Raw genomic sequence first — 17,651 nt, 5'->3', positions numbered from 1 at the left:
GCACACGACGTCCACAGGCCTCCTGCTTCTAATCTAAGGGTTTAGTATTGTAGGCCTAGCGTTTCTAAAGTCTATGAGAATAGTTACTTACCTGCTAGTAATTCGCATTCCACTTTTGTAATATATGGTTTTTCGTGCCCCTCGGGCATTTGTGTAAATTGTGCGACTTAAAGTATTTTCGTAAGAGTTTTGTTGTGTGCTTAGCTCCCTGACTCATAAAAAGTTCAGGGTAGACTTGTTATAAATAAATATCTGTTTATTTTCATAACAACTTGTGTGGTGTCCTTTCACTTGGTGTTCAAGGGGTAATGTGATGGTAAAACAGCTGGCTTAACACGCCCTCTAGAGTCTTAGCCTTAGACTGCTCGTATCCATGCTACTAGGATAGCTGGTCTATAAGGTTGACTTACAACCAATCATCAATAAGGGTTGTTTGGACTGATATATAGTGCTCACTAGAATAGTGAGCACTGCACATCAGGCCAACTTCTCACACTGAGGAGTCTGACAACTTAGTTGGCACACTCACTCAGGCTGTCCTTGTCTGTACAGGGGATATGGATATGTCCCCTGATGTAAGTCCCAATACTTTGGGCAAATACAGGCAGACACCTTTAATAAATGGCAAAATGGCTCAGGCCTATAGGGACACTTGTGCCAGTGTCACCATGGTGACACCTAACTTTGTGGACCCTGGACAGATCATGCCAGGTACAGATTTCCTGGTGACCAATGCCAGCAACGTCACTACCAGTCATAGTATGGCGATTGTTGCTTTCTCCTGGGGAGGGGTAAGTGGCCAAAAGAAAGTTGTGGTTAGTTCAGACCTCCCAGTGGATTGTTTGTTGGGCAATGATTTGGAGTCATCCCTATGGTCAGAAGTGGAGCAGAGGACTCACATGGAAATGTTAGGCTTGCCAGCACATGTGCTTGCTGTGACTAGGTCACAGGCCAGAAGATGCCCCACTGAACAGGTACTGGATCCTGGAAGAAAGGACCAGACACCTTCCAAGAAGAAGAGCAGTAAGGGTAAGGCTTTGCCTTCCCCCTTGCCCCAGGTTGAGGATCAAATCTCTGAGGAGGCTGATCTGAGAGAGCTGAGAGAAACTGAGCCTAAAGAGCTTGAACTTGATCAAGTTGAGTTTCTGGGCTCAGGGGGACCCTCCAGAGAAGACCTGGGGAAGGCACAGTTAGACTGCCCTTCCCTTGAACCCCTCAGACAGCAGGCTGCTGCTGAGGCTGCAGGGAATGCCACAGGTGCCCACAGGGTATACTGGGAAGATGGACTCCTGTACTCTTAGTCAAGAGACCCCAAGCCTGGTGCAACCAGGAGGCTGGTCATCCCCTTGTCTCTGAGAGGTTTCCTTCTCACCTTGGCCCATGAGATTCCCCTTGCAGGTCACTTAGGTCAGACAAAGACTTGGGACAGACTTGTCTCACACTTTCACTGGCCCCACATGAATGAGAATACCAAGGAGTTTTGTCGCTCCTGTGTCACTTGCCTAGCCAGTGGTAAGTCAGGTGGCACAACAAAGGCCCCCCTCATACCACTACCTGTGGTGGGGGTTCCCTTTGAAAGAGTGGGGATTGACATTGTTGGTCCAATGGAACCCCAGACAGCATCAGGGCACAAGTTTATACTGGTGGTGCTGGACCATGCCACCAGGTATCCTGAAGCTATTCCACTTAGGACCACTACAGCACCTGTAGTGGCAAGGGCCCTAGTTGGAGTGTTCTCCAGAGTGGGCTTCCCTAAGGAGGTTGTTTCTGACAGAGGTGCAAACTTCATGTCAGGATATCTGACTGCAATGTGGTAGGAATGTGGTGTTAACTACAAGTTTACCACACCCTATCATCCACAGTGCAATGGGCTTGTTGAGAGATTCAACAGGACCCTCAAAGGGATGATTCATGGACTACCTGAAAAGCTCAGGCGTAGATGGGATGTCCTGATACCCTGCCTCTTGTTTGCTTACAGAGAGGTCCCACAGAAGGGGGTTGGCTACAGCCCTTTTGAGCTTCTGTATGGGCATCCTGTAAGAGGACCCCTGTGTTTGGTGAAGGAAGGATGGGAGAGACCTCTCAAAAAGCCTGCAACCAACATAGTGGACTATGTACTTGGTCTCCGCTCCAGGATGGCTGAATACACGGAGAAGGCAACTAAAAACCTAGAGGCCAGCCAAGAACTCCAAAAAGCTTGGCATGACCAGAAGGCTGTCCTGACTGTGTACCAGCCTGGACAGAAGGTGTGGGTACTGGAGCCAGTGGCCCCAGCAGCCCTCAAAGACAAATGGTCTGGGCCCCACACCATCATTGAGCAAAAGGGAGAGGTCACCTACCTTGTGGACCTTGGAACCCCCAGGAGCCCCCTCAGGGTGCTCCATGTGAACAGGCTCAAGGCATATGTCGACAGGAAGGACATGAGCTTGCTCATGGCCACAGATGAGGGACAGGAGGAAGAGAGTGACCCTCTCCCAGACCTGCTCACTCAGAATCCTGATGATGGATCAGTAGATGGTGTTGTCTTTTGTGGCAGCCTCTCTGAACATCAGCAACAGGATTGCAGACAAGTTCTGCAATCCTTCAGACATATGTTCTCTCTGACACCCAGTCAAACTGATTGGTGCACCCATGAAGTGGACACTGGAGACAGTCTGCCTGTCAAGAGTAAAATCTACAGACAGCCTGATCATGTCAGAGACTGCATCAAAACAGAAGTGCAGAAAATGTTGGAGTTGGGAGTCATTGAGCCCTCAGATAGCCCTTGGGCTAGCCCAGTAGTCTTAGTGCCAAAGCCTCACACCCAGGGTGGTAAGAGAGAGATGAGGTTTTGCGTAGACTACAGAGGCCTCAATGCAGTCACTAAGACTGATGCCCACCCAATACCAAGGGCAGATGAACTTATAGATAGATTGGCTTCTGCCAACTACTTAAGCACATTTGACCTGACAGCTGGGTATTGGCAAATCAGGTTAGCTGAGGAAGCCAGGCCCAAGACAGCATTTTCTACCCCTGGTGGACATTATCAGTTTGTGGTAATGCCCTTTGGGTTGAAGAATGCACCTGCCACCTTCCAAAGGCTGGTGAATCAAGTTCTCACTGGGATGGATGACTTCTGTGCAGCATATCTGGACGATATTGCTGTCTTTAGCTCCACCTGGGAGGATCACCTGGTCCACCTGAGGAAAGTGTTAGAGGCCCTGCAAAAGGCAGGCCTCACTATCAAGGCCACTAAGTGCCAGATAGGGCAGACACAGGTTGTATACCTGGGCCACCTTGTAGGTGGAGGCCAGGTTCAGCCACTGGAGAGTAAGATACAGGCCATCAAGGACTGGGCTCCTCCAATCACCCAGACTCAGGTTCGAGCTTTCTTGGGCCTGACTGGCTACTATAGGAAGTTTGTCAGAAATTATGGGTCCATAGTGACCCCCCTTAATGTCCTGACAAGCAAGAAGATGCCAAAGAAAGTTCAGTGGACAGCAAGCTGTCAGAAAGCATTCGATGACCTAAAGCAGGCCATGTGCACAGCACCTATCCTAAAGAGGGTAAACACACATTACAACGCATTTTTTACAACGCACTACCATTACAACGGAACTTTTACAACGCAAATACCATTACAACGCATTTATTTACAACGCATGTTTTTACAACGCAGGTACTTTTACAACGCATACCATTACAACGTAAGTATTGGTAAGTATATAATTATATTTAAAATGTTATATGTTAGGTTTTTTTTAAAGGGGTATTTTTAGGGTTTAGGGTCAGTTTTGGGTTTTTGGGTAAAGGGGTATTTTTAGGGTTTAGGGTCAGTTTTGGGTTTTTGGGTAAAGGGGTATTTTTAGGGTTCAGGGTCAGTTTTAGGTTTTTGGGTAAAGGGGTATTTTTAGGGTTCAGGGTCAGTTTTGGGTTTTTGGGTAATGGGGTATTTTTAGGGTTCAGGGTCAGTTTTGGGTTTTTGGGTAAAGGGGTATTTTTAGGGTTCAGGGTCAGTTTTCAGTTTTTGGGTAAAGGGGTATTTTTAGGGTTCAGGGTCAGTTTTCAGTTTTTGGGTAAAGGGGTATTTTTAGGGTTCAGGGTCAGTTTTCAGTTTTTTGGTAAAGGGGTATTTTTAGGGTTCAGGGTCAGTTTTCAGTTTTTGGGTAAAGGGGTATTTTTAGGGTTCAGGGTCAGTTTTGGGTTTTTGGGTAATGGGGTATTTTTAGGGTTCAGGGTCAGTTTTGGGTTTTTGGGTAAAGGGGTATTTTTAGGGTTCAGGGTCAGTTTTCAGTTTTTGGGTAAAGGGGTATTTTTAGGGTTCAGGGTCAGTTTTCAGTTTTTGGGTAAAGGGGTATTTTTAGGGTTCAGGGTCAGTTTTCAGTTTTTTGGTAAAGGGGTATTTTTAGGGTTCAGGGTCAGTTTTCAGTTTTTGGGTAAAGGGGTATTTTTAGGGTTTAGGGTCAGTTTGGGTTTTTTGGGTAAAGGGGTATTTTTAGTGTTCAGGGTCAGTTTTGGGTTTTTGGGTAAAGGGGTATTTTTAGGGTTCAGGGTCAGTTTTGGGTTTTTGGGTAAAGGGGTACAGGGTAAAAATAAAATAAAATTAAATTTAAATTAAATTAATTAAATGAAATTAAATTAAATTAAATTAAATTAAATACAATTACATTACATTATATTAATTTTAAATAATATACAATTAAAAAAAATATATATACTTACCAATACTTACGTTGTAATGGTATGCGTTGTAAAGGTACCTGCGTTGTAAAAAAATGCGTTGTAAATACATGCGTGGTAATAGTATTGGCGTTGTAAAAGTCCCGTTGTAACGGTATGCGTTGTAAAAACATGCGTTTTAACGTCATATATCCCCTAAAGAGTCCAGACTTCTCCAAACCATTCATTGTCCAAACAGATGCTTCTGAGTTGGGTGTGGGAGCTGTTCTATCTCAGCTGAATTTTGATGGCAACGACCAGCCAATTGCTTTCATTAGCAGAAGGCTGACCCCCAGAGAGAAAAATTGGTCAGCTATTGAGAGGGAGGCCTTTGCTGTGGTATGGGCCCTGAAGAAGTTGAGGTCCTACTTGTTTGGAACTCACTTCACAGTTCAGACCGACCATAAGCCCCTCTTATGGCTAAGTCAGATGAAGGGTGAAAACCCCAAACTACTTAGGTGGTCCATTTCCCTACAGGGGATGGATTTTACAGTGGAGCACAGACCTGGTACTGATCATGGCAATGCCGATGGGCTCTCCAGGTATTTCCACTTAGAGCAAGAAGACTCACCTGGTCAAGGTTAGTTTATTGTCCCAAAGTTTGGGGGGGGGGGGTCATGTAGGAGAGTAGGGTCTGCAATCCTATGATCACCCAGATTTTTGCTTTTTGCTTCACTGGTTTACGACTTTCCCTGGCTGTGGGCCTGCTAATCAGACCCACAGCCTAGCTGTTCTCTCTAATCCAAATTGTACCCAGGTACTGAATTGGCCCTGGGCCCTCTCAAGTCCCTGTACCCAGGGCTGAGGTGCACCCAGAAGTCTCCCAGGGGCTGCAGCATGCATTATGCCACCCCTGGGCTGACTAACTAAATCAGACACAACTGGCTGCTTGACAGCTGGGGCAGAGTGGTGTACCCACCCTCTGCTGTAGATATAGTATTCCTATATCTAAACCTAAATGGACACACAGATCTCCTATCAGTCACTCCTATGGCAGGCCTTGACAATCCTGAAGGCAGAGTGCTTGGAATCGTGTGAGATAGTGCTCTGGCATGAGCTGAGCCTGTCTGCGGCTTTCGGGATCCATCCCTTAGCCGTTTCCATGATATCGCATACCATATACTCTTAAGTGCATTATAATCCTCGCGGTTATATGCCAACTCTGGTATCGCTTTATCAAAACATGTCGAGTAAGGTGTCATACGAATTGGAATACTAACCCCTCGCCAATTCTGGCGACGGGGTTAGCATTCCACCCTTCTAGAGGGACACGACATGTATGTAACCTGTAACCCCGGTTAAAGTCAGACAGAGCCTTAGCTCCACAAAATGGATGCTGCCACCGAGACACAAGTCTGCCCTCCTGCTGCTGGGAGTCCTCCCAGCCCAGGAGGCAAGGACAAAGGGTTTCCTGCCAGGGGCAGTGCCAGCACCGTCCCAGACAGGATTTTGTGTATCCTAGGTAGGCAGGGCTTTAGAGGAAGGTGACTGCAAGTGGCACCCCGGTGCTCACTGTGCATAGGCCGGCTGAAACCAGTTCCAGGGGCACTCCAGCCCCTGGCCTGAGGAAAGCCCGCCAAAGGAGAGGGGTGTAACCACCCCCCTCCTAGTCCCACCCATAGGGCAGGACTTAGTCGCGTGCCAGCCCCTTTTTTCAGGATAAAGGTAGGAACTGGCCCCCTTCCAAATCAGATCATCTTTGAATCCTGAAACTACTTTCCACGAAAGGAACTCAAGACTTCTTCCCAAGATTCTCCCTTGTGACTAAGGAGTAGTCACCCTGCAGCAGCAGGCACCAACCAAGCACCGCGGTTTGTTGCCAGTCTCTCCTTCGGATCAAGACTGCTCCAGTACGACGAGAACCGGCTTCCCTGGCACCTCTGACCTCAACCTACATCATCAGCCCAGCTGTGATCCGTGGGTGTGACGAGACCTCGAGGGACCGGCCATCTTCAGAACTGCACGACGCTTGTCCAGCACGACTCCCGAGTGACCCTCGACTGAGTGCTTTGGGGTAAGAGAAGCCCCGACCCTGAGCAGCTCCAGCACCGAAGTTCAGCCCCCCTGCATCCACGAGATCTGCGTGGGGCCCTTCTGCTCTTTGCTGCCAACCGCGTTGTCCAGGTCGCTTGCCCGTTTGGCTAGTGACCCCTTCACGACGCTCCACGACGACAAACACTGCTGGTCTGGTTGCTCCAGACTAGCCCTTGCTCCCCTCCAAAAGAGGAGCACCCTGGACCCTCCTGGTCCCCTCAAGACGCCATTTTAGGTCCACCGCGTGGGCCTTGCATTTGCCAAGACTTGTTGCCCAATCCTGGGTCCAGCGACGTCGACAGCAAGAACCTTCGTGGGACAGCTCGCACCTCCATCCTGGTCGCCGACAACGCCTCCTGGTCCGAGAGACTGCAGAGCCCAGCAGCGCCCACTCACCTGACTGAGGTGACTTCGTCCGGTGCCATCCTGGTGCCCACTCAAATCACTGGCTAGTGATTCAGAACTTGGTCCCCTCTGCTTACAGGTTTCTTCTTCCCTGATCCAGGCTTGGATCACTCCGAACTTTCTTCACTGGCCGCCTGCCAGCAACTCTTTCTTCAGGCTCCTGGATCTTCAACGAGGGTTTCCGACGCAACTTCAACCCTATGCAGCCGCAGCCCCTGGGCTAGGTAACCTGAGTACTCCGGTGCTCCAGCATAGTCCAACACCCTAAGTGTTCGGATCCACTCTTGTTTTCGACCCACCTAGTCGGGTTCGCCCAAGAACAGTAACTTTGCAACTGCTAGCCTCCATAGACTTTTTCCCGCCTTACGCGTGAGAGTTCCCACTCTGCACACGACGTCCACAGGCCTCCTGCATCTAATCCCAGTGTTTAGAATTGTAGGCCTAGCGATTCCTGAGTCTAGAAAAGTACTACTTACCTGCTAGCAAGTTCGCATTCCACTAACTGTGTATATGGTTTTTCGTGCCCCTAGGGCATTTGTGTAAATTGTGCGACTTAAAGTATTTTCGTAAGAGTTTTGTTGTGTGCTTAGCTCCCTGACTCATAAAGAGTTCAGGGTAGACTTGTTATAAATAAATATCTGTTTATTTTCTTGTGTGGTGTCCTTTCACTTGGGGTTCAAGGGGTAATGTGATGGTAAAACAGCTGGCTTAACACGCCCTCTAGAGTCTTAGCCTTAGACTGCTCGTATCCATGCTACTAGGATAGCTGGTCTATAAGGTTGACTTACAACCAATCATCAATAAGGGTTGTTTGGACTGATACATAGTGATCACTAGAATAGTGAGCACTGCATATCAGGCCAACTTCTCACAACGGGCTTTGATACACTGAAACCATCATGTGAAGCAGAAGCAAGGGATCAATGGACTTCCTGTTCACCGAGGCCCATCTGCGGGCTTTAAATGCGAAACTGTGCCCTAAGGTATAGGGATACGAACTACATTACCCACAAGCCATCAGCGCTATGCTCATTCGAGTACGCCCATCTGAGGGCGGTTAATTATGCTTATTAAGTGTGGGCGTATCCCTTGAACGCTTTCCCAGGTCGAGCCTCTGAAGACGAGCAACACGGCTCAGAAACGCGTCAGGCTTTTATCCATGACAGGGAAGCTACAGTTGTTGGTGCGCTTGGAGGTCCTTTACCCGTTGGAACTGTGGCTGCTGCTTGTGTGCGAACCTGCCGAGTGGGAGTTTGGGAGCATGAATATATATATATATATATATATATATATATATATATATATATATATATATATATATATATATATATATATATATATATATATACACATATATATATATACATACATACATATATTTATAATGTGTGTGTATGTATATATATATATATATATATATATATGTATGTGTACATATGTATGTGTGTATATATATATATACATGTGTTTTTATTGGGGTACAACATACTTTGATGAATTCGAACAAATATATATATTATTTGATATTTGCCCCGGGGTACCCGCACGTGGGGGGGGGACTATTTAGTGCTTATGACTTTGATGAGTATTTCTCTGGAAGAGAACTAGGATTACAGGTAAGCAATTTATCCGTCTTCAGTATAGAGCCACCCATCGTTTAAGGGGGCGTAAACACTGCCAAAAGATTACCACAATGTATTATGGTAAAGGCCAACTGAGTGCTGGGATGCGGGGCAATGTGCACCCAGCCTTCTTTTGCTTGAAAAGGCTCCCTTGAGCTAATGAGCAGACGAGCTCTGGTTGATGCACTTGCGCCCAGTGAGTGGTATAGAGACCTGAGAAAACATTGGACAGCATTTCCAACACACCTCAAAGGACTTGTTGCTTGCTACTGATGAAGGACTAAATTCAGGAAATCCATTCTAGAGATACATAGCTGCACCAACACTGGTGAAAAACTAAAAACTACCTCTAAAGTAAATGTTATTATGAATAGCATTTACCATAATGCATTGGGGTGAACTGAGGGGCTGGGATGTGAGTTAATGTGCGCACACCCTTCTTTTGTATGAAAAGGCTTGCTTGAGGTAATGAGCTGACTTGCTCTGGTTGATGCACCTGTGTCCAGTGAGTGGTAAGTCCTGGGAAGTCTTTGGGCAGGATTTTCAGCCCCCCCCAAAAGACTTGCTGTTCTCTACTGATTTAGAACTAAATCCGGAAACTCATGTCTAGAGATATATAGCACTGACTGCAGCAACAAGGGTTAAAAACTGAAGACTACCATTGAAGTAAGTGTTATCATATTCATGCATTTGGGCAAACTAAGCGCTGGGATGTGAGGCACTGTGCATCCACCCTCCTTTTGAATAAAAGCTCATAGATTCTTTCTCACATCTACTGGTTCCTCTAAAAAAAACTGACTGTGAGGTAAGCGCCAGTAAATAGTAGTACAAGGGATCATGGGTACTGAAAAAATGGCACACCTTTTTTTAAGTCTTTCAGCACAGGCCTATCAGGCTGCACCTTTCCTTGTTACTTAGACATTAGACAGCAGGTTTTAACATAAGTGCTGCAATTTAGTTTCGAAATTATGATTTTTCTTGTGCTGCAGAAGTTTAAGATTCGGAAAATCTTGCCCAGTTAGGCTTTTAGAAAGTGATGAACACCATATTGACATCCTTTCTACTGATTTCTGGCTATTTGTAAGACATGTTGAACAAGTGTTCCAGGGCCTCCAATGCAGTGAGGAATAAATCAATGATGATTCCTATGATTTAGAACTAGCACTACACGCAAGTAACCATTTATTTTGTTTTCTTTCAGAACTTTGTCTTAAAATTCTCCGGGAAAACAGCGGGTACCCAAGAGCAGCAAAAATTGTTAAGTGGTATGTATTCTCTCTGACAAAATATGTATTTGTTTTGTACAGTTTTTCTAACCACATACAGTGCATCAGTCTCTGGCCCACTGGAATTACATAATTACATTTTTTTTTAAAATAATTTATTTTATTGACTTACTTAGAACAAACAACTGTGAGACTCAGCATATCACGCGTACATTGTACTTAACACTTGTACATATATGAGACAGTAGGCATTAATTGAAGACAATACAGGCATGTGTAGTTGTGCGCTAAGTCCACATGTTATAACCGTGTCTAGCAAGAGGTTGAAACAATCACATCGACAGTGTTATTAAAAGTTATTGCAAATGTCTGAGTGTTCTAGCCTTGTGTTAAATCAGGTGTCTCGTTAAGATCACTTGCTGAGGTGAATTGGTAGGTGTTGTATAATTCCCAGAAGTTTTTCGGCCTGTTACGTGGGGGGAGTAGTTTGCTGAAAAGTTCCAACTGTGTGCTGCAATATGTCATGTCGCTCTTCCACTGAGTGATAGTGGGGAGTGGTTCACGAGACTAGTTGATCGCCACCCTACGTTTGGCCATCAGCAGTCCCATATCGACCAACCGTTGGACCCCCTTGGGTATTAATTTGGAGTTGCCCAGTAATGCCAGCGATGGGTTGGGTTCTAGGGCTAGCTTATTAATATGGCCTAGTTCCTTGAAGGCTGAGACCCAGAAAGCAGAGACACCTTGGCAGGTCCAGGCCAATGGTGGAAATCAGCTAAGTGTGCTTTGCAGCGGTCGCATATTGTGACATCCTGTAATCCGTATTTGTCCAGTCTCTCCGCGGTGTAATATATCTATTGAGGTATTTAAAGTGTACCAGTTTATGCCTCCCGTTAAGCGAGATACGTTGGTACTGGTGCAGCAGTAAGTCCATGTAGTGTCAGATATTTCTATTTTCAAGTCCCGCTGCCATGCCAAACAAGCCTTGGTATAATGGTTTGCTCTGTATGACTTGGATAAGTTATAAATGGTGGCTACGATTCACTTTATGGATTTCGCCGTATAATGTGCGTTAAAGCTAATAGTTCTGGGGCTTCGAGGTATTCATCTCCTAGAATAGCTTGCAGCACATGTATAGTTCTGTGGAATTGGAATTGCATCAGAATGGTAGGTTTTGGTTCATTGGAGGTAAAATCATCCAAGGCTTTGAATACCCCACCTTCAGTGTTAAGTGCTTGTGTGACCTTCCTTTCTCTGCACGGTGGTAGCCATGTGCACCAATCGAGTGGAGCAGACGTGAGTACAGGATCGCACCCACTTGTAGTTGCAGTAGGTAGTGCCAGGCATGTGTTGTTGCATTAATAGAATCTAAAATGCCCATCCTCTGGCCCGCTGCCTGAAACATCAACGCAGGGAGTGGGAGCGGTTACGCTACAGCTGATTCTATACGAAGGTGTGGGATGTCATGGGAGCCATGTATCCAATAGTGTGCATGGGCACCCTGTAATATAAATCAAAATCTGGTGCTCCTAGTCCACCCATATGGTAAGGTAGAACAAGTATTTGCCACTTAACGAGCGGCTGTTTACCAGCCAATGCTAACTTAACCATCAATGTGGTTAGACGGTTGAAGAAGGCACGCGGGAGGACCATCGGAATATTGGAAAATAAAAACAGTAGGCGCGGTAACACCACCATTTTCATGATGGATATTCTACCAAGGAGGGACAGCGGGAGCCTTATCCATCTCTCAACATCATCTTCTAACTTGCTAAAGGTCACCCCGTAATTTTCCCTGAACACTATCTCGGAGTCCGTGTGAATTTTTATACCCAAATATCTCACCGCATCTGTAGTCCATTGTAGAGGACAGGCTCAATTTGAGGTGTGTTCGGTGTAAGTGGAAAAATAATGGATTTCGGCCAGTTGACATGAAGACCTGAGAGGACGCCGAAGCGCACAACCTCACGGAGAAATGCAGAAAGTTTGGGGTACGGGTGTCTAATGTATAGGAGTGTGTCATCAGCATATGTGGATACTGTAAGTCTGTAGCGTGGGAAGCATATACCCCGATGCTGGCGATATTCCCTGAGTGCACAAGCAAGAGGGCCTGTCACTAACACATAAAGCAATGGTGATACTGGACAGCCTTGGCGTGTACCCCTTGAAATGCGTATGGGGTCTGTCACTATGTTGCCTATTTTTATTCTGGCCGAGAGTCTGTTATAGAGTGTGCCCAAAAGTTGAAGAAAGACTGGGCCCACACCCATCTTAGTCAGTACGGGAGTCTTAAACGGCCATTCTACAGAATCGAATGCCTTCTCTATGTCCAGGAAGACTGCTACTGCTGGCGTCTCTGTCCTAATATGTTGTAGAGCTCCGAATACTGTACGTAAGTCACATTTCTACCGGGGACAAACCCCGCTTGTTCCGGTGCAACTCGTATTGGTACTAGAGGGACCAGTTGGTTTGCGAGGATTTTTGCGAATATCTTGGTGTCCACGTTAAGCAGTGGCAGCGGACGATAAGAGGCACATTCCTCCGAGGACTCACCGGGCTTGAGGCGTGCAACTATCACTGCTTCTGTCATGGAGGGTGGCATAGTTCCCGTAACACACATGTCGTCTAATAGTGTAGCCAGCTGTGAAAGTAGTTGATCTATGAAGGCCCTAGAGAATGAAACTGTAAGTGGTCGGACCCCGGAGCACTCCCCGCTCGCATGCTAGACAAAGCTAGGAGAATTTCATCCCTTTCAATGGGTCTCATGAGGAACTTCCTATGTGTGTTAGAAAGCCACGGAGGTTTTATGTGCGCTAAATAATCTATGATCTCTTCATCGGTGGCAACATTTCGAGAGGCATATAGTTCAGTATAATATTGACAGAATCTATCTGCCACCTCTTTAATGTCAGTTAAGATCTCACCCTCTCCCGACCTCATTTCCACCGTCTGCACCGTTTCCCTGTTTCTCTTAAGTAACTGAGCTAAAACTGACCCTGGTCGTTCACTCTCACCATACGCCCTGGCTGTAGCGTATTTACCCAGATGTTTGATTTCATTGTCTGCTGCCACATGGTATGCTTCCAGCAAGTCTGTGAGTTCCTTTCTAACGGGATCGCCCAGATCCGTCAGTAGGCGACGCTCTAGAGTCCCCTCTAAGTCTGTTAGGCGTTTGAGTATAGAACGAAGGACCCCCGAGTGCTTTGATATAGTGATCCCCCTAATGTATACTTTGAAAGTCTCTCAGACAACTTGGTAGTCATCCACAGAGCCCACATTCTTCTCGAAAAAGGTTTCAATTGCCTTAGCCAATTTGTCTTTGCATACCGTGTCAAGTAGGGAGTAGGGTGGAAATCGCCAAGTGAATGGGGATATAAGCCGGCGAGTGGTCTGAAAGTGTACGCGGTAACACCTGGCATAAGTGGACCCGGTCATTCAGTGACCTAGCTGCCAGCCAATAGTCAATACGGGTGTGTAAGTTATGGTATGCTGAGTAGTGTGTAAAGCCTCCTTTGTGCAGGTGTTTCAGGTGCCACACATCGCTTAGGTCAAACCTAATTATCGCGCATCCTGCCTCCCTAGCTTCTGCAGTAGTATGCCTCTCCGGACCCCCGATCTATCTAAACTAGGGTTTGGTACCAGATTAAAATCACCCCCCCCCCCCCCATAGCTGGAATCCCCCACTGAATCAGCCTACTCTGTCAGATAGTGTAGAAAAAAACTATCGAAGATTGGGCCGTAAATATTCACTATGAGTATATCCATGCCCTGCCCATTACACCTAGAGATTACATATCTACCTTCGGTATCGGTGGTCAACGGATTAATGGTGAGTTCCGACTTAGGGTTGACCCACGTGAGTACACCTCGTGCATGCGTGGTAAAGCCTGTGGCATTAATGTTGCCGTGCAAGACTCTACAGCGCAACACAGGGGAGTTAAGTGAGAGGTGCATTTCTTGCAGTAGGGCCACATCTATTGTTTGCCTCATCAGATATGAAAGGACCTTGCGAACTTTTCTATAATCATTCAGTCCTCTAACATTCCATGTGAGTGGTCTCCTGAACGTCTTCAACCATATGCGTCTTGGGATTACTCAATGCCGCCATGTCATAAATGCGTGTGATACAGTTTTACCGTGTGGCAGTCAAGAGTGTCTGACATTATGTACAGTATATCGTCTGAGTCCCATTAACCCTCCTCCCCACCCTCATCAGGTCCCCAACAACCAGATCCGGATGGAAAAAAAAACAGAACCCCCCTGAACAAAACCTATACAATGCTGTTCAGAAAAACAGCATCCATCCCTCCCACTGAAAAGAAACAATAACAATACCCCAAGTGTGTGTTTCACTCGTAGGCGGAGGTTGCCAACAGAGTACTGTCGACCTACAGAGTTTTAGTTGTCGAACCCCTCCGCTCACCAACAAACTAATGTTACGCGTTAGCAGAATGGAATACCTATCCTACCCCCGGTATACAGGATATCCCTGAGGAGAGTGCTTAGCCCAGCCTGTTGACTAGAATTAGCCGGCAGATTTGTAGTTTTGAAGGGTTTTGGAGGCTTTTGGTAATGTCCCATCTTTTATTTTGCAGGTGAATTTGCAACATGTCTCCTTTGTTATTTTTTTAGTTGTTATTTTAGGTTGCTTGTTTCCAACCACTCTTCCCCTTGGGGTTGTTACTTCGGCCACTTTGTAAAATTTCAGACTGGCATTTGTATAGTCATGAGGAACTGGCAGTCCATGGTGCCTCTGGCATCTTGGAGAGAAACTTTGATTTAGTATGTTTTTGCATTAAATGTCAATAAGTTATTTTATTACAGAACATTTTGTTCAGCAGGAACAGTGCACACTACAACCAGGGTTGTATCTTGTAGGTCCTCCAGTTTTATCAGTGTGGCATGCCAACAAACGACAGTAGTGTAGCACCCTTGGTTTAGAATTACACATTTTGATTAACATTGAATCTTAGAGTGCACCTCTATCTCCTCAGATACGGTATCTCAGAGAGAAAGCCACGTCCCATAATATTTACCAGATTTCAACAAGTCTGACATAGGTGTTCATTTAAATGGGTGGGTATTGATTCAGTTTGTCTATTTAACCCCAACCCCCATTAGGCAACACAAATATATGTTATGGACCATAGATGGTAACTATGAGTAGCACAACTGTGAATGTAGTACCTATAGGGCACTGTAAGAAAGTGGGATTCTGTTGCAGTACCCCCCACTCACATTGTGCCTCATTTCTGATGCACTTTGACTGAATGTCCGAATGTGTACTGGGCCCATGCTAATCACTTACCAGTGCCTGTGTTCCTTCCCAAAACTTTACCTTTGTTTCCACAGTTGGCACACTTCTGGCCCGCATGTAAGTCCTTTGTAAAAGGTACCAGGACACCAGGTTGTAGGAAGTTGGCTCTATATATACTATACCTAAGTAAGTTGTAGTGTGTAAAGAGTCTAGTGAATCCCCAGAGGCTTTAAAGAGGTTAAAGTAGATAATACCTATAGGAGGTTGGCTTAGTAGATGGTGCCCACTTATTTAAGTGAAGCACCTGCACTAATCAAGACAACCCTTATGGTGATTTTTGTGGTCTTAGACAGCCTTTGAACGCTCTCTAAGTGGTAGATGTGGAGAGCAGCCTTTAGGCCTAGTCAAGGAGTGTTAAGCAGCTTTTTTGACCAGTTATAGTCATATAGTGTAGGTAAAATGAAAAAGAACCACAGTGTAGTTATGAAAATAGTAATATTTATTATACACGCTCACTACCACATTGGTATATTTCCTACCCGGAGATATAAACACAATACACACAATATGTCCAAAGGAGAACAGGTAATTAGCACAAATACACTGTGGTCTCCAGAGGGAGACCAAACCATATACTAATAAAGTGGGATGCGAACTGCGACCAAAGGCGAGACATGTTTTAGAAGACTTAGAAGAGCTGGGGACTCAAGGAACCACCCAAGGTAAGTACCCAGTAACTGGATGGAGGCCGTGTGCAGAGTGGAAACACAGCCGCGTACTCAATGCAAGTCAAGGGGAAAGCCGCGGTTGCAGTTTTCAAGAAGAAGGACCCTTCCCAGAGGACCCTGAAGAAACCCTGTGGAAGATGAAAGGTTGGAGAGTCACCCAACCCGTGGATACCCCAGGAACCAGGATACCTACACCAAGGAAACCGGGTACATAGGTGCAAAGTGACACACCACTGGAGCCGCCATCTTGGTGGTCATTTGGGTTGGCGGGCTAGTTGTTGCAGCCGCTCTGGTCCCCGGAGCTTAAAAGTAGGCAAAAACACGCACGCGCGCACCTGTTTGGGGATTTCCTGAGACGGAAGCCAGGAACCCACGTAATTTATTGCTCGCACTTTTAAATTTCCACAATTGTTATTGATAATAATTGTAATCTGTTTTACCTGCACACGCGCTTCCCGCCCCTCCAAAACAGCCGAGTAAGTGCTGCTTGGAGTAGGAGATGGGATCACTGGGCCCACACCACTGGAGCCGCCATCTTGGGGGTCATTTGGGTTGGCGGGCTAGTTGTTGCAGCCGATCTGGATACTGCTCTATAAAATGAGCACACCTACCCGGACGCGCAGAGGACGTGCGCAGTGGGCGCGCCGAAGGTGTGCCAAAGGCAAGCCCGTCTGCCCTCGTCCGTGCCAGAACGAGATGGGAGGTGGGAGATGCTGCTCAATTCATCCCCGAGGCCACATCCTCCACTTGCCACATCTATTCGGCAAGCACTTTGCGAGAGATAAGATCAACTCCCCCCAATAGGTGCGGGGGGGGTGAGTTGTTGTGGCCTCTCTTTCCCCGCTACTTTAGAGTGTCCTGTGGCCTGCATAAAGTGTCAATTTCAAAGCCTCTCGGCCATCCACCCGGTCATTAGGCCCTTAAAAGACCATACCCCAATGTATAGCATATCAAAATACATCCTATGTAATGTCAGGTCCCTGGTTAAACATCCTTTCGAGATCTGGGACATCATTTCCAACCACTCCCCTGATTTATGTTTCATTACCGAAACTTGGCTAACTCCTACGAATCACCCTGTTATTAATCTGGCCATTCCTGCTGATTACAAATGTATTTACTTAAACAGAACGAGGAAATCAGGGGGCGGCATAGGGATTGCCTTCAAGAGTCACTTAAAAGTGCAATGGCTTTCCACGTTGAGTGACAATATGATGGAACTGGGAATTTTCAGAGTCACTATCTCGCAATCCATATCCTGGGATGGGGCACTACTATACAGGCCCCCCGGCCCTAAAACGAATTTCATCAATCATTTGATGGAACATATTGCTATGCAGGTACTGGCCTCTAGTAACTTCATTCTATTAGGGGATTTTAATTTTCATGGGGAAAACGCAACAAACCCGGATGTCCTGAAGCTCACTTCCAACTTGAGCGACATCGGTTTAGTACAAAGGGTATGTGGTCCAACTCATGGCCACACATTAGATCTCATCTTTTCTAACTCCGATGGAGTAAGAGTACTTCCCCCTCTCCCTTTGATTTGGACTGACCATTTCATGATCCAATTCTCCCTCCAGCTCCATGCCAGGATGGCCGTCTCGACCCCCCAGAACCCACCCAATCATAGTACAATTAGGCCTTGGAAAAAACTTACATTGGAAACTTTTAACATAAC

General features: G+C 46.3%; 1 protein-coding gene across 1 annotated transcript in view; it reads left to right on the top strand.

The window, feature by feature from the left end:
* Positions 1-17,651, top strand: part of LOC144802321 (HORMA domain-containing protein 1-like) — a 1,664,778-nt gene that overhangs the window by 382,762 nt on the left and 1,264,365 nt on the right. Inside the window, exon 5 of the mRNA XM_078671804.1 lies at positions 9,961-10,024. Within this exon, the coding sequence (XP_078527930.1) occupies positions 9,961-10,024 (64 nt within the window). The remainder of the gene's footprint in view (positions 1-9,960; positions 10,025-17,651) is intronic.

This window comes from Lissotriton helveticus, chromosome 1_2, assembly GCF_964261635.1.
Source record: "Lissotriton helveticus chromosome 1_2, aLisHel1.1, whole genome shotgun sequence".
In the NCBI taxonomy this organism is placed as follows: domain Eukaryota; kingdom Metazoa; phylum Chordata; class Amphibia; order Caudata; family Salamandridae; genus Lissotriton; species Lissotriton helveticus.
Note: the sequence above shows the minus strand (reverse complement) of the source record. Positions and strands in the feature narration are given on the sequence as shown.